The sequence below is a fragment of the Neoarthrinium moseri genome (genome assembly GCF_022829205.1).
Source record: "Neoarthrinium moseri strain CBS 164.80 chromosome Unknown scaffold8_Wmoseri_CBS_16480, whole genome shotgun sequence".
In the NCBI taxonomy this organism is placed as follows: Eukaryota; Fungi; Ascomycota; class Sordariomycetes; order Amphisphaeriales; family Apiosporaceae; genus Neoarthrinium; species Neoarthrinium moseri.
This window is the reverse complement of record NW_026055122.1, coordinates 852,515-874,841: the sequence shown is the minus strand read 5'-3', so window position 1 is coordinate 874,841 and position 22,327 is coordinate 852,515. Positions and strand designations below refer to the sequence as shown.

The following is a 22,327-nucleotide window of genomic DNA, read 5'->3' as shown; positions in this document are numbered from 1 at the left end:
GTGCAAGCCTGTGGAAGGGCCAGAGCTGATTGGGCAGAAGCTCGCTAGAACATTGGCAGAACCCGGCCCAAGGCGCTGGACACGGCCAACACGGTGATGGTGGTGTATAGAAGAGTGGTGTAACTCGCGCCGAGTCCTCTTGGTCAGGCCATGGTGCTTCTTGGCCCGAAGGTGAGGTGCATTGGCATTAGTCGCCGAGATGTGGTTCACGTACAGAGCCTTACCTACGGGTTGCGGCTGGCCACTCACAGGCGGCGCTGGGGAGGCGTTGCGAGTCACGTGGCGAGCCCCAAGTCGCCTCAGAGCTTGGCGTCGTGAGGTTTTCGGGAATCGGCATCTTATCGCTCTGCCTGAGGCTGTGCAGCCGTTCGTCTGCCTTATCGGCTATCATGCCAAGAACTGGATGCTTCTTGGGTCCCATGGCAGCCCAGTCCTACATATTTGACCCGGTTGCTGCCCGTGGCTCTACGAAAGGCTGAATTCCTTCTGGTGGCTGGGCTGGAAATGGCTCCTCAGCCGCCCCAGAGCGCAAGTCGACCTCGGGCCCGGGGATTGCTGAGGGCGGGCCAGACCAAACAACAGGCAAGATGGGACCTGCATTGGCTCTGCCCATCTTGGCTCGTGCGTTTTTAGCCAGCTGTCGTCATTGTGGCCCTAGCTTGGCATTTCCCCACAAACCCCATCCGCTCCCGATCCATCCAACAGGACAAGGGACTGCACCAGTGCGCTGCGATGCTTGAGTGCCGGCAGAAACCCACATCCTGGTGGACTGGCTTGGACGGGATCGGACTGGATTGGCACCATTTTGATGTCCTCGCGCCCACCCGCCAGCCCGCTCGCCATGCCAGACTGCCCAGATCGCAGGCAAGCCATCGCGCATACCGCCGGACGTCCAGTCGTGGTGATGGGGACAGAGCGAACTGCTTGAGCTACATAGTAGAGTCCGAGGGAAGAACAGAGTGAGCCAAGTAAGCTGTTCGATGCCTACCGGCGGCGACAGGACAGGCCTCGATCCTACGGACCTGTCCTGGTTTCCCGATTGGAGCAGGCGGTTTGGCGGTTAGTAATAGAGGCTGGCTGATCGAGAGGAAGCCCGCTCCTGACGCTGATTGTCATGCAGTCGGCCACCTGCGTCAAAGAGGTTCCCCTCTCTCGAAACAGGGACGGCTGGACGGAGAATACCCTCCTTGGCCCCCGTTTCCCCAGTTTCTGTGTGTTAGGGATTGCGCAAGTGGGCAGACGGTAGAGTTCTTCATTGTTTTCCCGACCCGTCCGTGGATCTGATTCGTTTGAGCTTCTGCTGTAAGCTGCAAGCTGCGAGCTTGACCAACCTCACGTCCGTCGCAGTCTGGACCTCCTGCCCTTTCCATTTCCAATGTAGAACCACCGGCGGCAACTCTCACTCATTCTTGCAACTATCATCCTCTCCCTCTTCCTCGTCCCATTGCGCACTGCTTCTCAACACATCGATCGCCAGCCATCCATCCATCTAGCTATCGATATCCGCATCTGCCCATCCACCGTTCCGGCCCCCGGTAGTGCCCCTCGCGAACGCCTGCACAGCTCCCACAGTGTACCAGTTACGTCATCGCAATGGCCGACCTAGCAAGCGAAAGCGCCAACAGAGGTACGACACGACCTGGATCTCAAATAACCAATGTCGAGTCATCGCGAGAGCCGTCCGGTCTCGAGCGAGACCTTCAACATTGACCATCATGTCATGTGGGTGCGGCGATCGTGTTGCGACGCCCCACGGGTACACACACACACACACGCCAGAGCAATGCACTGACAACAATGACTTGCAGTTACTCCGCCGGCCGGTGCCCTTAAGGGCAATGCGCCGCCTACGCCGCCGGAAACTCAAGAGGTGAAGGGTATCGCGACGGCTCCGGACCAACCTCAAACTGCGTCTGGGCCTATCAAAACCGATTTGCCTGCTGCGCAACCCGTGCCACCGGCTTCGGTCTCCGAGCCGGCAAAAGAGGCCGAACCCTTGGCAGGTTCTACTAATGTGACGACAGGTTAGTATAGTCCAGCTTCATCAGTTCCTCCCTCACAAGCACAACTGGCGCAAACCCGAAACTAGCGTTTCGCTGCGTAAGAGCTTATTGGCATAGTCCATGTATACCGATGGCTGGCTTGCGCCAGTCACCGCTTTTCATCACAGGTCAGCTGTGTGATCTAGCAAATGTCGTGGAAGGTTCCCTAGCACGGATCAACCATCTCTGGACCTGCAGAGCGAGCTTCTTAAAACCAGCTGCGCCGTGTCAGCTGGAGTGCAAGTTAGAGGCCTCTGCAACTTGCCACTGCAGGACTCGCAGCACTCGCAAACTCCTGGTCATCTGAAACTCGGAAACATTGCCAGTGCTCCCTGTTTGTTCAGCTGCTACGATGTCAACTCTTTGTATCATTGTGCCGCTCGCTTTATTCATTCTGATCCTAAAGCTGCCTTCACGATTTTATCGCAAGCTAAGATGACCATAGCAGGACCAGATGCTGTATCTAAGCCTTCGGTTTCAGAGCCAGCTGCCACCTCGGCAACCAAGCAGCAGCTGTCAGAGGCTGAGAAGCTCGCAACCCAGCCTGAAAAGCTTACTGAGGACGTATCAGCCCCGTTGAACGCAAACCCCATCAACGCGGAACCAATTACAGCGTCTTCTACCGTGCCTGGGGATGATCCGAAGAAGTCAGCTAAGCCTGTTTCGGTGGAGGAGGTTCAAGACCCTGAGCTACCTGCTGCTAAGCCGACGACGGCCAATGAGGCACTCAAGCCAGAAAGCAGCACAGCGGAGACAGCCAAACCAGCCCCAGCAAAGGATGTTGAAATGAATGATGCGCCTCAGCCTGCCGTTTCTGCCTCCCAAGACGCGCCAAACCCTGTGTCGAAGCCTGAGCCCGCTGAACCTTTGCCCTCAGAGCCACAAACCGGCGCGAAACGAAAAGCAGCTGAAGCACCTACTGCGAATGGGGATGTCTCAGAGACCCATGAACCCGAAGGTCCTGCCGAGAAGAAGCACAAGTCCTTCGGCTCTGCTGTCAAGGACGCCATCAAGAAGGTCGGACGTCCCAAGAAAGACAAGAAGGCTCCAGCTCCAGTGGGAAGGACCGCCAGGAAGACTCGAAGCCAGGGAAACGCTGATCCCATTTGATCATCCTTGCTGTATGATGGAAGTTTCTTTTTTTCTCGACTCTCCTTTGATCAGTCTATTTGTTTACCGTTGTCAATACATCGGCTCTGGGTCTTGGGGTTAAAAAACACCGGAATTGCACCAGGTTAGGGCGGCAGGCTTCCGGTATAGCTTTTGAATTGTACATATATCAATAGTCTACAAAATTTCATTACGATTCGTTCAGCTGAGACATGGGGGCACTTGTCTGGCTCCATGTTGGAAATCCAGGTACAAGTGAAATCATTCGCAGATCACAGGTTAGGTAACAACCGCACCCAGAGCTGGGGTGACTGCTTTGACGTCACGAGCTTCGCGACCAATTATCTTCACGCATTATAAGTCACTGAAAGGCTTGATTTCCCTCAAAATGGACCTCGGGAGGCGGAAAGCATAGGATTCTGCTTTTAAGAAAACCATCGGGGAAAGTGATGTCTAGGTAAGTAGCAACTGCAATAACTCAACAACTTGATTTCTTGACCTCGAGCACATGTTGCGCGCACACTCCCTCCAACATACAACAAATAGCAAGATCACCGTTTCATTTGTTTATCCCCTTTCACAAAGGGAGTCGCCTGAGGCCTCTTTCGACAATTGTCGTGAGCATCCCTAACCTATGGCGTCCTAGGATCGTCCGACCCTACCTCAGGCCACTCGTCCAAGTCGTTAGCATACACCATCGACTTCCAATGAGCGTGGCTCAGCTCCATCGTCTCAACAAGCTTTTCGCGCCCGTATATGAATCCCTCAGTGTCTCCAGTTTCCATGGCATATTTCGCCTCGTGCAATATATCCGAGATGCCATCATTGTAGGGGTAGTACTCAGTGTACATTTCAAGGGCTTCATACATTAGTGGCAGGTCGATGACAGGTGCTGAACTTGTCATCTTTCTGGTAAGATAAGCCATGTATTCAGGAGGAACGCCTTCGCAAGTGACCTGTCGCACACCCCGCAACAGGCCGAGGTTTTTCAATGTGTGTTCTAACTGACGTCCCGAGTCATCCAGGGATACATGCAACTGGTCCATTTCTGGAACATGGCGAAGCATGTTAAGGATTTTGACGATAGATGAGCGAGCATATTTCGCTTCATAACTCCTTTTCATCTGGACATCGATGCGAAATTTCCTGAAACGTTCCAGATCCAGCCGGATAGGTCTTTGGTTGTTGAGATCTAGCCACTGGGAGGAATACCTGTCGCCAAACAATCCTGAGCCACAAACAACAAGGTGGCACATCTCAGAATCTTCACTCAAGCCATCGCTTGTGTAGTCCTCACTTGCAATGTCGTCACTCGGGTTATCGTCGCTTGAATTGTCCAGTGGTTGAGGACGGCGATGACCTGTGCCAAATACCTCTATATGTACAGTGTTCTGGTGGTAGAGCACGGGGCGTGCCTCGGTGTAGACTTGTCGGCAGGTACGCAGTATAGCAACGTGAAAAGCGCTTGAGCTCGTGGATCCATTCGTGTTTGAATGGATCGGCCTAGGGGACAATAGAAGCTCTTGGTAGATCAGGATGCGAATTTCCGTTGGTAAGGTGAAAAAGGGGAACGAAGGCTGGGTTGCAAAGTTGGCGGGCTGAAACGAGATCAACTGTCCGGATCGAGTTGTCTCCTTTGTATCAGGGTCTTGCGACGCCATGGCTATATCGTGCTGACTCGCGATGTTAGGCGTGCACCTGACGAAGGCAGCGTGCGGTTTCCGGAGGACCCTGAGGGGATCTGTTGTGTGGGAACGGGAGGAGTAGCAATTTGAGGTGAGAAGAGGGGATGTATCCTCAATTACCTATAAATAGGTCGATTCCCGGAGCGGGAGAAAAAAAGGAAATGAAAAAGGCAGTGTGATGCTGTAGACCGCGTTTGCCTTCGTCCACTGTGGCAGTCTCGGTTTATTATTCCTTGCTCGCCATGAGCCAACAAAAGAAAATGAGGTGGATGTAAAGTGACTCTGGACAGGTAACCACCAGCGGTGTTGCCTGGAGGCTACTCCTGGGCGCATTGCGTTGAGATGACATTGATTAGTCAGGAACTAACTGCCGAACGCGGAAGCACCTTCCTCTTGGTAAATGGACCTCAAGACCCGTTCGATTGCTTAAGTTCTAACAGTATGTGCGCTTCCCACGGTCAGACTTGGCGTAGCGAGGTTGTGCTGCACCAAATTTGAGCAATGCGACATCTTTCACCAATGCCGACTACCCATCAAACTTTGGGGTTAGGATAAAGAAGTTCACTAATGTTGATTGGCAAGGTGAATCACATTCATATCACTACACTTCCGTTCAACATCCCGCCAGATTCACAATGGATGGAAGTGTTGCAAGCGTGACCTCGGTTCTAACTGGCAGGTACAGGGCAAACTGCGCAATATCCTGTGGCCAGATGATTTTTCCTAGTGCTTAACATCATTCTGAACTAAGACAGTATATTGCAGTATTTTCCTCAAGGAGGCTCCCACCCTGGAAGGCTAGCTAGTAGCCACTCTTCTGCCCATCAAGTAGTTCCACAGGATCATCAAGGCGATAGTGTTCGCGAATATAGTCTGTAGATAAATCAAGCCTGAAGAGCGTTGACGGTGAGAGAAACGGTCCAATTTCGCAAGTAGTCTTTGGGCTGTGTCCGAAATTATGGTCTTCCTTCGGTTCGGTAATGTGGCTCATTTACAGTTTTCATTCTGGAATTGCATAGTATAGACTGTAAGGAGGCTTCAGCCCGCCCCACGGGGATAAAAAAAAAGATGAGTGGCTGTAGAGGGCCGGGATAGGTATGCTTGCCATTCATGAAAGCACATACGCGCCAAAGCACCCAATGGATGCGAGAAGACCTGGCGTCGAACAATTACGTGTGTATATCACCCAGATTATGAATGAATGAACATATCAGACAATTTACGCTTACGTTGTTTGACCAGTGGACTTGGGATGGCACATTGGAATAGACATACATAGTCACGCTCTTATTCGAACCACCTTCCCCATCCGCCGAACTTTTTCACCAACAACACTGGACATCCCTCATTTGAGGACTTCATGGCGGAAAACCCTTTTGATTCTGGTACATAAAGTAGACTATCCGAGCGGCACTGTCAAGGAACGACTCCCGGTGCTCGTTAGGAGTTGACAAGTTCAAAGTTAATTCTGGCCGCCACTAGAGTCTGGGTCGTGGAGATACAACAGTAGGCTCCAAGCCGCAATGGGCACGCTAGCGGAGGCGCGGCTACCTCCAAAGCTCGAATCGTAAACTCCAGGTAGATGGCGGGTACGTATGCCTACCTATCTGCAGGCGCCGTTCCACCAACCATCCCAATTAGTGTTAGTGCTGACAGCAATATATAAACGCTCGAAGCAGCCTGACATAGTTATGCTTTAGCCGAGTCTCGCCTTCCAACCTGATTGTTTCGTATAGGTGACATTCAGCGTTTCTCATACCATGGCCGAATCGAGTGAACTGCGTGATCTGAATACAGGCACGTTGATGGACGCTGACCAACGACAAGACGCACCACGCCCTGAGTTCTCCTTGCCACTTGTCGATACAGGAAAACAGGCATGGCTTTTTCTCGCTGCTTGTTGGGTTGTTGAGGCATTCACATTCGGTTAGCATATGCCAAACATACCCATAGCCAATCTTCCGAGCTGAAGTGAGAGTGACCAGGTTTCGGGTTTTCGTTTGGTATTTTCCAGGAATATTACAGTAGCCATGAGCCGTTTGCGGGGTCAGGCAACATTGCCGTGATCGGAACTACCACATCAGTAAGGGCACCCTAGAACCTCGTCTTGGAAATCCAGCAGCCTGACGGGGTCATTAGGGTATAATGTATCTTGGAACGCCTTTTATTCTTACCCTGTGTCGCCTGTACCCTCGCGCAGCCCGATGGTCTACACTATCGGGACTCTTCGCCGCTTCCTTGTCCATGGCATTAAGCTCCCTTTGCACTAGCGTGCCCCAACTCATTGGAGCACAGGGAGTCCTCTTCGGCCTTGGTGGATGTATTGCTTATTGTCCTTGCACGTTGTACATCGACGAGTGGTTCGCTCAACGCAAAGGCCTGGCATACGGCATCGTGTGGAGCGCTGCAGGAGTCGGCGGTGTTGCTCTCCCTTTGGTCCTCCAGGCTCTTCTCGCGAGATTCGGATTCCAGACGGCTATGAGGATTTGGGCTGGTATCCTCTTCACCAGTTCGGCTCCCTTGGCCTTCTTTATCAAGCCGAGATTGCCGTACTCGGCCAATATCCACAAAAAGCCATTCGACATGCGATTCGTCACGTCCAAACGGTTCATGTTGCATCAAGCAGTCAATTTCATCCAGGCGACTGGCTACTTCCTCCCAGGAATCTACTTGCCCACGTATGCTCATGCGGTCTTAGAAAGTTCGACATTCTTGTCAACATTGACGCTTATGCTATTTAACATAGCCGTTACCGTCGGGCTCGTCATCATGGGATCACTATCAGACAGGCTCCATGTAACCTCCTGTATGACTATTTCGGCCGTGGGAGCGGCTGTCTCAGCCCTACTAATTTGGGGGTTCTCAACGTCTCTGCCTGCATTATACGTATTTTGCATCATGTACGGGCTATTTGCAGGGTCTTGGGCTTCAACTTGGCCGGGAGTCATGAAAGAGATCTCTCAAAACGGCGAGAAAGATGGCTACGGCTACGCAGATCCAGTGATGGTGCAAGGTCATCTCTGCATTGGACGGGGGGTTGGTAACATTGTCTCTGGGCCCTTGAGTGATGCGCTTATTCGGGGTATGCCGTGGCAAGGACAAGCTATTGCGGGCTACGGGAGCGGATATGGTATTCTGATCTTGTTCACTGGGCTAACAGGGCTAGCCAGCGGAGTGAACATCTTATGGAAGCAGCTCAAATGGCTGTAAACAATCGAGGTCCTATCCGGGCAATGATGTGATCCGTATCACAAGAGTACATGATTGGGGCTCTCGGAAGCAACTACTGTCCTTCACATGATATGGTCTGTGCGCTATAACGGGGTTGAACGGAGCGATTCTGGATGCTTCTGAACATTTAGCCCGTGACTGGCAGGGTATTGCCTGCTTACAAGGGAGGACCGTGCATGCATGCGAGACATTGATACTAACAATCATTAAGTTCAATTTTTAGAATCAAGCACGACGGTCAATACAACGATGCGAACGTCTACGAGGCTAATGGCGATGCTAAAGCTATACGTCCGTGTACAGAGCAAGAGCAGGCTAGGGTCGATGTGGAGTATTTAGGGGCAACAGTGGCGTGACATATGGAGCAGAACAGTCTGAGTAGAATCCAAACTGCATACCTGACGACTGTAAGGAGAGCTCTCCTTTACACCCTACCTTTGAATTTCGCAATCTATTAGTATCTATAACATAGCCTTGATTCGCTTGTGGTGCCATGACACAGGGATACATATCAGAATTGATGAAAACGGACTGAACTGTCATTCAGAGGTCACTTTCCCGAGTTTAGCCACCCCTATCACACACTTAAACTGTTATTCGAACACGTCTATCGCCTTTCACCGAAATGTTTTGTGTTTCGTTAGGAATCATCATCATAAATACCATTGTCATCTTCATAGGTTCCAAGAAAGCCGGAAGGGAGCGTGAATAAGGCAATATGCTCCATATGCACAGCCATATGCGCCATATGCGCCATTTTCGTCGTATGGTATTGCTCGTGGCAAAGAGGACATTCGCCGTCTTGGGCGTACTCGTGAGACTGATTGTAGTGGCCCTTCAAGTCAGAGCGAGACGCGAATGTTTGGCCGTTGATACAATTGGGTACGAGGCACACGTATGGCCGAAGGTCTTGAAACACGTGCTTTCTGTATCAACTCGTTAGAGGAGATCTACTACAGGGGACCTACTCTTGGCTCTGATGACTTACTTCCAATGAACTCTGGATTTTACTGTGATCACTTGGAAACAAATTTGGCACTCAAATGGCGTGCCACCATAATACTTCGCGCTCAAAGGAGGCACTCGAGTTCTGAAGATTTCTGTGGCATAGGAAGTGGCATTTCCTTTATCGCTCTTTTCTGTCCTGACTGGTGACCCAACCTTCGGAATATTTGAGCGCTCTTGGTCATTCTCTTTGCCTTGCATACGTCTGTAGGCCATGGAAGCATTCTGGTGTATCGCGAACCATTTCTTCATTCGCCCACGCCTCAACGTATTTTCCCTACCCAATTTTTCATGGATCTTCTGGGAAGCACTTGGAAACTTGTCTCTAACGTAAGCAATGTCAAAAGGTGAATAGAATGAGGATGACGAGTCAATGCGAGTCTCTCGCACCAATCTGGTGAAAATCGAAGTGTCTTCTTCGTCAGAATCTGCAATATCATCTGAGAACTCATCTGCAGCATCACTACTGTCTGTCTGGGATTTTTGTTGACGCTCATAGCTTTTCCTTTCCCCGCGCCGACGATCAACTATTTGATCAATATCGTCGATAGACCGGCGCCATGCTGCCTGGGAATATTTGGCATCTTCAAAGTCTATTTGGGTGCCATAGACCTGCTTTCCGCATAGAGTGCTATCCGTCAAGTCAGTAACTGTATGAGGATTCCAATAGCAGCCGTACCATGTGACCCAAGCGCCATACGTGACCTTTGGCAGAAATCCAGGGCACGCCGGTTCAGGACAATGCTCGCGGCCTGTCTCTGTCGGAAAACTTTTCTCCGCACGGTCGCGTACCAGTGCAGACATTGCAATTTTACTTCCAGGAGCAATGTAGCGGCGCCAGTTGCCCTGATCCAAAAAGCGGTTATTCGCCACGCTGGATATGAGGTATCTGCCTCTGTCGACAATTGGTATGCCCCGAAATTGCTCTCGTATGAATGTGTGGAGTAACTACAAATTTTTGCCATGTTAAAACCAGGACAAGTAGAAGAATCGTTTCTTTTTTGAATACCTTGTAATTTTGGAAATACTCGTATGGCAATACTTTTGGGGGACTTCCCATGGCATCGAGAAAAGTGATGTTATACTTGGCGATTAGAACGGGTGACAGGCACTTGGACGGTTGAATACTCCGCGCCAGGAAGATGCTAACAAACTACGTTAACTCAATAATCGTTAGGTATGGGATATACTCACAAGAAGTTCCTTAGACACTGGCCGATGTAGAGGCAAACAGCATAGTATCTATAAATACCCAGTCAGCCTCTCAGGTTTTCTTCCTTGGTTTTTGATGGAACTCTACACTTCTCTCAAAGTCTCTGTGTCGTGCTGCGCCCTGGCAATGCCGTTCGCTTGGAAAAGACATTCATTTCCAGTGCTATCAATCCCATTCCTAGAAACTGGACTGTTATCAATAGCGCCGGTCCCCAAAACCGACTTGAGCTCCAGTTGAGTTGTCTTGAGCTCATCGGCAATCTTCTTCACCCCTTTGACTTGATCATTAAGGTCCTGCAGCGGTACTGACCATTTCTCCCTGTCTAGGTCGAACAGGCCAGCCGTGCCAGAGATTTCTTCGCGCAATAGACTGACAAGCTCCGGGCGAACAGGGTCCTCGAAAGTCCTCCTCCAGGTATCAGGGAGGGTTCTCTGCAGTGCTGTAACCGTATCCCTTTAAAATATAAAATCAGCTCAATTATACTACAGATATATCTATGCCAGCGCATGCGTTCTCACAGTGTGAAACGTTGTAGAAGCATGCTGACGACTGGCAAACGATCGCCAATGCTCTGTTTCAATTTCATCACATCTTTCGACATCGAAAAGTGCCATCTGAGTTTTGGTATAATGCTTCGGTGATGGCCATGTTTGGCTTGGAAGCCAAGGCTGGTCTTGTACTTGGATATCGCAAGCCGAAATTCTTCGACAGGACCTCTAATGAAGTTGACTTGGTCTCTGATGTCTTTGAAGTACTCTGGTTCTGGCTGATTGCCCAGGACGCTGTCCAGGTTCTGTAAAGAAAGGAGTGTATGAGAGAGGTCTCGGAGGAAATAATAGGTAGCTTGGAAATCTTTGGGGGCGCCATCGAGGCTATCAAGCGCCTGATAGACCTCACGTACCGACTTGATCGCGGTCACAATATCTCCAGCAGACCACCCGAATGACATGGTGCTACCTCTGGTAGGTGGCTGGCTACTTAACGATGAACGTTCTCGGGGACCTTTCAACGTGCCTGGGTACAGCCCTTTGAAGCTGAATATGAGACCCAGGAGGAAGATTCGGACATCTTGCTTGAGGCTACCTCGTCAGGCTGTACTGCGCATTGGGCTGACTGGCGGGGTTCCTGCGACTCACATGACAGGTCGAGGTGTGTAAGGGTGGTCTGTGCCCACACACTATAAATAGAAGTCGCACTATAAAATTAAAAGAGACGGATCTGTACTTTAATAAGTAAACAATCCCTATATTTATTCTGAAAACCATAAATCGTTACTCAGTATCTCCGTCACGGTTTCAAGTACAGAGAAGATACCTTAGTGCACGGGGCAGGTCCACTGCATATATTATTACCACCACTCATTATTCCTCAGACCAACCACAGTAAACTCAGCGTCTGCACTTTAAGAGCTCCTAATCCGTGACACGTGCCGATAAACCCCGAACGCTGCTGCTGACCGGCGAAATTGCCGCTCTCGAGCCAACTCGAAGGTACGTTGCGCCTTCCGAAAGCCTGGCTTTCGCGTTGCAACAACCAAGTTTGGCATGCCCTGGAACGTAACCTCGTCATCCTCCAGGTAGGTGATAGGATGGCATATATTTAGTGCCGTGGGCTCGTACACAAGCATCAACGTTGCTGTTTTGATCAGGCTCGAGCGGAGCAACGCGAGCATACAAGGAACGATGTATCTCCGCGTTTTCTTCTGTCAATAAGTGGCTGTTTGCACATAGAAGATTGGTGCCCCCATCTACTGGCGCGCACATTGTTATCTTGGCTTGGTTCTGCCAGCTCCATTTCTATCCATTCATATGAGTGATTAGTTTGCTTGTGAATCCACGAGAACCACCTCAGTCCCAGCGACTGACACTTACTCAGGTTGGGGTTGTAACGACATGGTGCAATTCGAACCTTCGAACTGCGCCCCAATGCTGAGAAACCTATACGATTTTCCCGCACTTATCGAAGTACTTAGGGGTTCTTCGATGGCTACACTCTGTTATGTTCTTTGGCTTCTTTTTCCTTGATAAAGCCTCTAAGGCAGGTTCGGGAAGCATGCGGCACCCCAACACCTCCTCGCCTCAAGATTGAGCATTGAGTTGCTGTAGCCAAACAGGGCCCAAAAGGATCGAGAGCCGATCGAGACCAGGGGGCTTCTGTTCTAAAATCCACCTTCTGCTAATTTTCAAAACCTCACATGCACTTAGTCGCCGCCGGAGAACATGGGATGGGCCTTAATCTATGGCGAAGTGATATAGACGCTAGGGCGTTGGATAAGGGGTCCAGGGGAAGCTTAGTCACCCGCCAATTAAGGTCCTGGCCCGAGCTTTGGGGCCACGAGCCACTGTGAATCCTTGCTGCATCTAACTTAGGCCAGCCGCCAGCGGGTTCCTCGTCAACCGTGTCCAGAATCTCGAGCTACGCGACGAGCCCATCTCCTACCACCAACTTCATCCACTCCTTTGCGACTGCGCGCCAATTCCAGCAGCGGCTTTTTCCATTCTCAAAAAACCCGTTTGCGACTCCATCCTTGCGAGCCTTCCCTTTCCCTAATCCTCGATACAATGGCGCCCACCAAGGGAGACAAGTACTCGGTCATCCTGCCGACCTTCAACGAGCGCAAGAACCTGCCGATCATCACCTGGTTGCTGAACCGCACCTTTACTGAGAGGTACGTGCTTCTCCGATATCCCAAGCCCGATTTGACGCTTTGTAATTGCTCCGAATCAATCAGGCTGACTCCTGCTCTAGCAAACTTGACTGGGAGCTCATAATCGTCGATGATGGCTCCCCCGACGGTACCCAGGTCGTTGCCAACCAGCTCGTGAAAGCGTACTCGCCACACGTCGTCCTGAAGACCCGAACGGGCAAGCTCGGTCTGGGCACTGCTTACGTGCACGGCCTGCAGTTTGTCACCGGTAACTTCGTTATCATCATGGACGCCGACTTCAGCCACCACCCCAAGTTCATCCCCCGCATGATCGAGCTACAAAAGAAGGGCAACTACGACATCGTCACCGGCACCCGCTACGCTGGCGACGGCGGGGTGTACGGCTGGGATCTCAAGCGCAAGTTCGTCAGCCGTGGAGCCAACCTGTTCGCCGATACCGTTCTTCGTCCCGGCGTCAGCGACCTTACCGGCAGCTTCAGATTATACAAGAGGACCGTGCTGCAGAAGGTCATCGAGAGCACAGAGAGCAAGGGCTACACGTTCCAGATGGAGATGATGGTCCGCGCCAAGGCCATGGGCTGCACCGTGGCCGAGGTGCCAATCTCCTTCGTGGATCGTGTGTATGGTGAGAGCAAGCTCGGTGGAGACGAGATCGTTGAGTACGCAAAGGGAGTCTTAAACTTGTGGCTGAAGGTCTAAGGCGACCGGAGAAAGAGGGTGATATGGAAGAATCTACTGCAGCCAAAGAGCTGAACGGTACCCAGGTGCATCACAGGAACACAAGAACTGTCAGGCGTTGGGACGGCTTGCGTTTTTACCATTAAGGACTTTAATAATACAGGCCGCAAGGCCGCAATCAACCAACGATTCACTCCATGTCAGAGAACCCACAAAAGACGGCTTGCTTTTCTGGTTGGCGCGACACCACACCGAGCATCCTATTTCCCCTACTTTACATGTTTCTGCCGCCCGTGACCATGATTGTCTGCCCCGACACGTAGGAGAACAAGGGGCTGACCACTGCCAGCATCGCACTGGCCGCCTCCGAAGGGGTTCCGGCCCTTCGCAGCGGAATGTCGGCGTGCATCAACGGGCCGGCGGCCTTGGTCTGCGCCTCGGGGATCCCCAGGGCAATCTTCTCCCCGCCCGGACCCGTGATGAAGGCGCCCTTCTCCTTGGCCTGCGTGAGCCGCGTCTGGATGTGACCAAAGGCGATCGTGTTGGCCCGCACCCCAAAGTTCGGCCCCCACTCCTTGGCGATGGTCTTGGTCAGCCCGGCGACGCCGGCCTTGGCCAGGCTGTAGTTGGCCTGGCCGGCGTTGCCGTGGATGCCGCTGGTGGAGCTGATGTTGAGGATGGAGCGCGGCTCGCCGTCCTTGACGCGGAAGTACGGCGACGCCTCGCGGATCAGCTTGAACGGCGCCGTCCCGTGCAGCGCCAGGATCGCGTCCCACTGCTTGTCCGTCATCTTGTGGATCACGCCGTCCCACGTGTAGCCGGCGTTGTTGACGATGATGTGGATCTTGCCGCCGCCAAAGTCGGCCGCCTTTTTGACCAGCGTCTTGAGGTAGGCGTCATCGAGCATGTCACCCGCGACGGCGATAGCCGACCCGCCGGATGCCACGATGCTGTCGGCTACGGACTGGGCCTTTTCTGTCGGCGGAGTAGAGTACGTGTAAGTCGGCTGGTCACGCGGGACTGGACTTCATAAAGAACAGTTGAACTTACTCCCATCGATGTCCGAGACAATGACCTTGGCACCTTCATTGGCGAACAGCCGCGCAGCCTCAGCGCCGATACCCTGCCCGCTGCCCGTAATGATGGCCGTCTGACCGGCGAGCATGCCCTTCGGGTAGTTGAGCTGGGCTGCTATCTGCTTGACTCGGTCTGCCATCTTGGACGAGCCGATTTTCGTGTCTTATTCGATAACAAAACTTACACGAGAAAAGAACGAACAATTAAGCAAGGCGAACAGGGTCTGCTAGCTAAAGTCTTCTTCGGTTGAAGTTTCGGCTCTCCCCTCAGTCATCTTCTTTCGCCTCCTCGACAATACTGCTGCTTTATCACCGCGTTCTGCGGGGGAGTTGGAGCTCTACCCCAGACTATTCAAGGGTGGTGCCGAGGTACCCCACGGTACACGGTTTCCGACCAGTGCTGCTAGTTCGTTGCCTCGGAGCCCTGTTCGACAATTGCAATGACATCGACGCTTGGTCCGCGGATAGTCGGGGGATGTCTATAGACACCAGACCCCAACTTTTCATCCCTCTTGGCCGATACTGAAGACGTCTAAGCCAGATAGTCCAGATCCCTGGACCGTGGGGGACTGGTTGTTCCAGGGATCTACCTAGATGCGTGTAGAGCACTACATGCGACAACGGATTGCAGAGGGCTCGCAGATACTTGCATGGCTCATATCTCAGGTGAGATGCCATCGAGTTTTAAAGCCATACTTTCATCAGACCCATTGTAATTAAAAGCAACCCATCTACAGTGAGAGCACGGTGATAAGACGCCATAGCTTTACAGAGATCAAGTAGAGTGAGTACAGGACAGTGCTCTGGTGGGGTCCGTGGGTACTGGCAGCGATAAGATAGCGCAACAGTGCGTAAGGTTGAATGTTGAGCTTCAACCCCACCATGCCACCGACGACCTGACAACAACAACACTGCCTGCTGGACTTCAGGCCCGCGCTCTTTCCAATCCTCACCATACATTTCCCCCTGACATGTCGTAGCAATGCGCGGACGTGGAGGTGGAAGGGGAGGCTCTCGCGGAAACAAGGCGCCCTCGGCGCCTTGGAGCCGTCTGAAGCCCGTCGAGCTTGACCCCCTCGAAGTCTTTGGTCTACCCTCGAAAGGTGACAACAGACTCCTTGATCACAAAACTCAGGAACGGTATTATACCAAGATCGTTGAGCGCTACATGACCTTCTGCTCCGATGCTGGAGAGCGCGACGAGCTACTGCGGCGCTTTGCCTCCCTCGAGGTAGGATCTCAGCAGGGCTCCTCTCCGAATAACAGCACAGCACCGCAGTCACATGCCATCACCGCATCGCAGCACCCTGGTGCCCGACCACACCCTATACACGCAGCCAGCGCACCTGCTGGTGTGCCCACGACATCTCCCGCAACACCGACCAATAGTAAGGGGCTGTCTGATGTCCTTTCAGCGCTTAGAAAGCTCCGCGAAGGTATCGTCGCCTCTAAACGCACCGACGACTTCGCCATTCAAGCCTACCTCTTCTGCATCCGCCTGGCTGTGCTCGTAAAGCACCCGGAGACCTACCATCCATCCATCTTACACTTGCTGCGCCGGATACACCCTCGACAACCGATGACCAGCGTCGAGATGAGCGAGGTTGTTGGCTACCTGGTCCTTGACACCGCTTGCCGCCGCAACGATCTAGCCGATGCCTATGCCGTGCGCCACCGCTACAAGCTCAGGGATGCCAAGATTGATGGGGTGCTCGATGCGCTGGCACATGACAACTATGTTCTTCTAAAGCGGCTGCGCTTGGGTGTGGACGGGCACAAGGCAAAGTTGCTGGAGTATGCCGAGGAACCCATGCGAAGACATGCGCTAAAGTGCTTTGGGCGGTCTTACCTAAGCGTGGACCTTGAGTTTCTAGAGCAATGTGCCGACTCCAACTGGATGGACCTCATCAGCAATGAAAGGGTTGGCTGGGAGTTGGAGGGTAGCAAGGTGGTCATTCGAAAGGTCAGGGGCAGATGACTGGTCAACGGGTTGGGTGGGATTTGATACCCCTTACGGCGTATGGGAATATACTTGGGCGTTATAGAGTTGATGGGTCTGTTTTTGGCATCCTTGGGCGAACATGCGCCGGATCTATGAGTCACTAGTCAATGAAGGGCAAAGATGATGCCTATATCTCCACCACAACTCCACAAGTAAAGGTTAGCTCCATAGAGGGCATTAGACAAAATTCTTGCTGACCAATCACATCCATAGTGGTGAATCACGATGTCTCCTCACGGTTGTGTAGTGTAGCGGTTAGCACGTGGGATTTTGATTACTGAGTATTCAGAGTTCCTGAGTCCCCGGTTCGAACCCGGGCACGACCTTGCAATTGCTTTTGCCAGATTCTGCGCTCCCCTTTTTATACCACCCTTCCATACTAAGGGCGCTTACGGATTATAAAGTATACAATCCTCAATCAAACCCTTTGCAGCTCAGCCTGCTTTCCTGTACTCCGCTACATTGTGAGCAGGATGTTCCGGTAGCACTCAAGCTTAGGTTACACATGAGTTCAGCCTTGCAGCCTGCTTAAATGCACATGAAGTTTTGTGGCGTTGGGGATTCTAGCCCCATGAAAGCCTACGGTTCGTAAGCCGACCCCGCTCCAGATTTCTATGAATTCTTGTGCTGCTATGTAGCCTGAAAAGCCTCAAGTGTGTGGGTTCAACGTTGGCATGGTGGTAGATTGTTTGGATCCATCGCCTTGAGACGCATATGGATCCGGTGAGCGCTTTAGGAGCTGCAGGCTCGATTGTAGGAATCGCCAGTTTCGGAATTCAGCTGTCCAAGGTACTCTTCGACTTCTGTAACCAGGTCGGTTCTGCCCCCGAGAGCCTCCAGGCGGTTTTAGACGTTCTTGAGTCAACCGTAGAGGCGTTAGGAGAGGTCAACCACTTCCTGAATACCGAGATCCGCGCCCACCAGCATTATAAAAAAACTTTCACTTACTCAACAAAGTGGTTGCTCAGCGTCAAACGAACTGCCGACAAGTGCTTGATCGTATTCTGGCGGATTGAAGCTGCAATCATCGATACGTCCAAGACCACAGACAAAGAATTGATGGATCGGCTCGCCAATTACAACAAACAAGTTTCAGCGAACAATTCCACAATCCCAATAGAAATCGAACTGAGACTGAAAGGAATCACGCTGAGAGTCCCCAAGCGGCTTAGATGGCCGTACATTATACCAAAACTTGACGCATACAGCCAACAGCTTCAACGCTTCCAGGTCAATCTAGTATTAATGTTCCAGGTGATCACACTTGCAGAGCAACGGTCGAAGCCGTAGGTTTCACAATTCTCAGTCCTTTCGATAAGTGCTAACCCCTTGTCACATAGGCTCCGTAACATTGAGGATTTCTGGGTCATGATGCGCACATATACGATCATCTCGAAACTTACTACCCCCGAGGAACTCCGTGCAATTGCATCTGACACAATTGGGTTCCATTCAACGAGTAAAAATCATACCACAGATCCTCTCACAGAAAGGATACAAAGATCACAGCGAGGTAAAAATAGGCCCACCACCGATGGCCAACAGTGTGATCACGACATTAAAGTGGTGGTGGAGGAAAGACCACTAGTGCCATCGCCATTTACTCCAGAGATGACACACGATCAAGTCGAGAAGCCCGATGCTCGAGATTTAGTATATAACGTTTCAAAAGACAATCATATTGGCAACAATAGTAGTCATTTAATAGATCAGACCAAAGGGACAGCTGGCATCTCTTCCAGGACTAGTCCTCTGGAGAAGGCACAGGGGTCTTCAGAACGTGTCCGTTTTGTCGATGTGGTTTCGACTGACAAAGAACACACAGATCAGGTTACTGAAACTAATAAATCCGGCAAAAGAGCAAACAGGGGAGACATTAGTTGTATGCCTAACTGTACACCGACAGAATCTACTTTCAAAGTCGAAGGCATAGAGGCTTGGAGTCGATCACACGCAAAAGCACCACAGACCACGATAATACACGGGATCAGTCAGGGCCGAGATACATATCACACGAAAATGCATAAAGATATTGATGAAATAGACTCAATGTTGGAGCCGGCGCGCTCGAAGGTTAGTTATCGCGTGCCCCTTACTACCGTTCGCATAATGACAGGACGGGGTTAGACATCAGAACGTCCCGAGCAGCACAACTCCAATATCAAAACGAGGTTAACTAAAAGCAGAGACCAAGAGTCACCTGAAAATACTAACTGCTCTCCCACGGACCAGCCCGCTACTCTTATTGATGAAAATGAACGAACGTCTTTAAGAAACATAGAGTCAACTCAGAGGGAACGTCAAAGTGCTCCAAGAAAGCAGTCTCCCAGTTCTTATACCTCATCAGATTTCACAACTTCAAGTGTGAATAGCAATACTTTGCTTAACACGAAAAGCGCATCGGATGAACTCAGCTTGCCCAGAAGGCTAGTTTCAGCATGTCTGATTGATAGCGAGTCGGCACATGTGCTGCCACAGCCAGTAGAGTTGGGAATTAGAGACAAGATTCTCAAGAGCCTGAATTGGTGGCCATCGAAGAAAGGTCTCACCAGAAAACTTGCATTTCTCAGCGTCGACGACAGAAATATTCTCGAAGAGTTTTTGGACTCTGGATCATCACCCCTGAAGCCCGACCTTGTTCGCCTGAAGACCATAAAGGAAATACCTTGGAAGTTCTGGGGAAAGCAAAAAGCAGCAAGAATTGCCCTTTTTGAGCACGAAATCGGTGATACACCCAGAAGAAGCTCGGATTCATTGCACTATCTCGCTGACGATGTCAAATTCCCTGGAAGTGAAGATCGGGCCCGGATTGACAGGGAGATTTTGTCTGAAAACCCCTGGCCTCGGGGTCCAGCAGTATACCCCTATATGGAAGATGAATTCTCGGGCTTTGGTTCTGGTGCTACCCAACGTGGTCCGCCAGGTCCGCCTCCACCTCCTGAACCATGCCCGCCAAATTACGGAACATATCCTGTAACGCTCCCACCACAATTTGTTCAAGCGGCAAGGCCAGTACAAGACATTGAAAACAGAGTTCAAGATGTATCTCATATGCTGCTACTTGAGGATGAGTATCGGAAACGGTTTACAAGTCTGAAAGTATGGACAGTTCATCCATATATCAGTCAACAGTATTTGAAAAGTTCGGCAACAAATTGGACACGTTGCATGGTTTCTCAAGAGTACTTCAACAAAGAGGAACTAGAGAAGCGAATTCAAATTTTGGACAGCCAGACGGATGATGTGCTAGAGAAAAAGGCAGCACTTGAGCCAGATCAGCGAGCCCAAATTATCCATCTCCTCAGCACTACCAACTGTCGAGAGACTAATCCTAATTATGATTGGAGCTTGCGCCAAATTGAGATTGTTAAGGACAGGAGAGGGAGGCGTACCAAGCAGGTTATTGCCATGCTGGTATATCTGAGCCGGGCTCCCCGCGTTGACATGAATGTCGCCGCACTTTACAAATTGGAACACCAGATAGTTCCGCAGATAGACGGCCCTCCACCGTGCCACACCAACTATCAGACAGCTTCTATAGCACAACGGGCAGCACCTTCGCAACAAGGCCCATTTATCGGCCCGCATAACCCCCGGCCGGCTGCTGGAGCCCCCTGCAGAGGAGCACTTCCAGGACACAAGGACCCTGCAAGCACAACTGTTCTGGATGATGAAGGTACCAAAACTGTATCAGGGCAGGTGAGGAGCTCTAGAAGCAAATGTGCAAAGAAGGCTCCACGAGACGGTTCCTCTGACTCCAGTCAGGAAAGCCCTTTTGGCGAAAGGAAACGAGGAAGGAGATCAAGGAAACACTTCTGGAAACCTAGCGCATATGGGCTTGGCAATGCATCAATGATTGGCGAGGATGGGAGCGGTATTGATGATTATGATGGACGATCGTCACTTGCTAGGAATAGGAGGTACCGGCACCGAGGCGGCAGTACCGAACGAAGCAGTAGAAAACACTATCCCGTGTCATCGGGTAAGTCACTCCATGTAAGTCAGCTTAAACCAGAGCCAATCTCATTTTCCCATACAGGTGACAGGACCTTCGAGGAGACACCGCGTTCTGGGAGGACTTTCAATCAAACTAGGCAGTACTCGAGAGCAGCGAGACCAGTTGGTGGTAAACACATCGCCAGATTCGATGATGCAGCCTTGGAAAGTAGAGTACCATATTATCGACGACCTGGGTATGACCTACAAGTCCAGGCACGCCCGCATTCCCATGTTCGTCGCCGGTCATACGAGAGACGCAACCCTGATAATTTGCAGGAAATGCCCACGCAAACACTCGTCACTCGATCTCAGAGTCCTCGTGGTAGTCATCAAACAGCAGAAATGGGTGGTATTGCCGGCCCCTACAGCAAGACAAAAGACTTCACTCCATACCCTTCTTATTTCGACAACAAGGCTCATGACCCAAGAGTGAGAGACCAGAAGTTGCCAAACGAAGAGGTTATTGAGCAGTTACTCTTTGAATGGACATCCCCTACCTCTATGGATGTCGGGAAGGCAGAGCAAAATGAGGGAAGAGCTCCAGGAGTTGAGTTAAGTCTGCCTGTTCCGGGCTCGGCAATATACAATAATCAAAGATACATGATGAGCAGTGGCATATCCCCGTCGCTGGAGATTGAGACCGACACTGACGACGGGGGCGTACCTCTCAACTCGGGCTATGAAGACCAGAGCGGTAACGAGCAAGATGAGGGTCAAAATCGACGAGAATTACTAAATATCACCAACCATGGACCGTTGATAGCAGGATCTGGAAAAGCTCCTGCTCGCCGTCCTGCTCAGCCTTCGACGACTTTCGGCTACGTAGAATCCCGTGAAAGCTCTGCAAAGTCTCTTGGGTTAGCGGAGCCATCGAAGGAAGCTGACTCAACACCAGAGCAACGGTACGCAAATACCAGAACAGGAATGAATGAGCAGAGACAGAAAATCTCACGGGGTTCAAATTTTTCGCTGCCTCCACGCGACACATGGTCTGATATTGGATGGGCCAAAGATATTGTACAAGATACCGCTTTAGCAGGGACAGAATATAGCGCGCCATCGTTTGTAACAGCCACCAGACCTACGGAGAAGCCAGCACGGTACTCAGTACCGACATGGAGAAGTCGAAGCGTGCTACCAGAAGCTCAAAAATTGCAGGAGATTCGACCTGGGTGGCAGTACAGTGGCCGCATGGATGCTGAGGACAGACTCCAGGTATTGGAGGAAAAGCAAGCAGAGAGGTTACGCGCGTGGCAGGTACGGACAGGACTCAGAACAGTTGACAAGCATCGTGACGTGCCGGTTATACCGCATATACGAGATGGAGACGGGATGAGCTAGTACGTATTACATTAGAGGGGTTTGGCCATCTAATGTGGGAGCCGCTCGAGAAATTATATACGTATTAGACACAACATGACTTACGACAAACTACACATTTTGCCTTGAGAGGGCAGTGATACATTGTTACATTGATACATTGAAATGCACTCCCGGAAAGTAGCCGTTCGCACTCTCTCTTGCTTTGTCTTGCAAAGTCGCACTGGAGAGAACTCTCTTTCCTACCCACTTAACCTGGTAAAAATGCCCATTATTCATGAATTACATGGCAGGTAAA

General features: G+C 51.3%; 8 protein-coding genes across 8 annotated transcripts; 5 read left to right on the top strand and 3 right to left on the bottom strand.

The window, feature by feature from the left end:
• Window positions 1-1,593: 1,593 nt before the first annotated feature.
• JN550_003545 (uncharacterized protein) lies at window positions 1,594-3,152 on the top strand (the record flags this gene model as incomplete). The annotated part of the gene is made up of 3 exons (XM_049314961.1): window positions 1,594-1,627; window positions 1,809-2,024; window positions 2,491-3,152. 3 exons carry the CDS (start codon window positions 1,594-1,596, stop codon window positions 3,150-3,152), a joined length of 912 nt encoding a protein of 303 aa, XP_049174736.1.
• Window positions 3,153-3,784: 632 nt separating this feature from the next.
• On the bottom strand, window positions 3,785-4,813 carry JN550_003544 (uncharacterized protein; the record flags this gene model as incomplete). The annotated part of the gene is made up of 1 exon (XM_049314960.1): window positions 3,785-4,813. The coding sequence occupies one exon, from the start codon at window positions 4,811-4,813 to the stop codon at window positions 3,785-3,787; it is 1,029 nt and encodes a 342-aa protein (XP_049174735.1).
• A 2,169-nt stretch (window positions 4,814-6,982) lies between these two features.
• JN550_003543 (uncharacterized protein) lies at window positions 6,983-8,047 on the top strand (the record flags this gene model as incomplete). Its single annotated transcript, XM_049314959.1, has 1 exon — window positions 6,983-8,047. One exon carries the CDS (start codon window positions 6,983-6,985, stop codon window positions 8,045-8,047), a length of 1,065 nt encoding a protein of 354 aa, XP_049174734.1.
• Window positions 8,048-8,708: 661 nt separating this feature from the next.
• Window positions 8,709-11,235, bottom strand: JN550_003542 (uncharacterized protein; the record flags this gene model as incomplete). Its single annotated transcript, XM_049314958.1, has 7 exons — window positions 8,709-8,994; window positions 9,057-9,704; window positions 9,753-10,021; window positions 10,083-10,218; window positions 10,268-10,315; window positions 10,374-10,739; window positions 10,805-11,235. The coding sequence occupies 7 exons, from the start codon at window positions 11,233-11,235 to the stop codon at window positions 8,709-8,711; spliced, it is 2,184 nt and encodes a 727-aa protein (XP_049174733.1).
• A 1,612-nt stretch (window positions 11,236-12,847) lies between these two features.
• JN550_003541 (uncharacterized protein) lies at window positions 12,848-13,653 on the top strand (the record flags this gene model as incomplete). The annotated part of the gene is made up of 2 exons (XM_049314956.1): window positions 12,848-12,954; window positions 13,035-13,653. The coding sequence occupies 2 exons, from the start codon at window positions 12,848-12,850 to the stop codon at window positions 13,651-13,653; spliced, it is 726 nt and encodes a 241-aa protein (XP_049174732.1).
• Window positions 13,654-13,906: 253 nt separating this feature from the next.
• Window positions 13,907-14,848, bottom strand: JN550_003540 (uncharacterized protein; the record flags this gene model as incomplete). Its single annotated transcript, XM_049314955.1, has 2 exons — window positions 13,907-14,607; window positions 14,683-14,848. 2 exons carry the CDS (start codon window positions 14,846-14,848, stop codon window positions 13,907-13,909), a joined length of 867 nt encoding a protein of 288 aa, XP_049174731.1.
• An 842-nt stretch (window positions 14,849-15,690) lies between these two features.
• Window positions 15,691-16,686, top strand: JN550_003539 (uncharacterized protein; the record flags this gene model as incomplete). Its single annotated transcript, XM_049314954.1, has 1 exon — window positions 15,691-16,686. One exon carries the CDS (start codon window positions 15,691-15,693, stop codon window positions 16,684-16,686), a length of 996 nt encoding a protein of 331 aa, XP_049174730.1.
• A 738-nt stretch (window positions 16,687-17,424) lies between these two features.
• On the top strand, window positions 17,425-22,050 carry JN550_003538 (uncharacterized protein; the record flags this gene model as incomplete). Its single annotated transcript, XM_049314953.1, has 5 exons — window positions 17,425-17,996; window positions 18,051-18,783; window positions 18,838-18,881; window positions 19,107-20,692; window positions 20,750-22,050. 5 exons carry the CDS (start codon window positions 17,425-17,427, stop codon window positions 22,048-22,050), a joined length of 4,236 nt encoding a protein of 1,411 aa, XP_049174729.1.
• Between the last annotated feature and the right edge of the window lie 277 nt (window positions 22,051-22,327).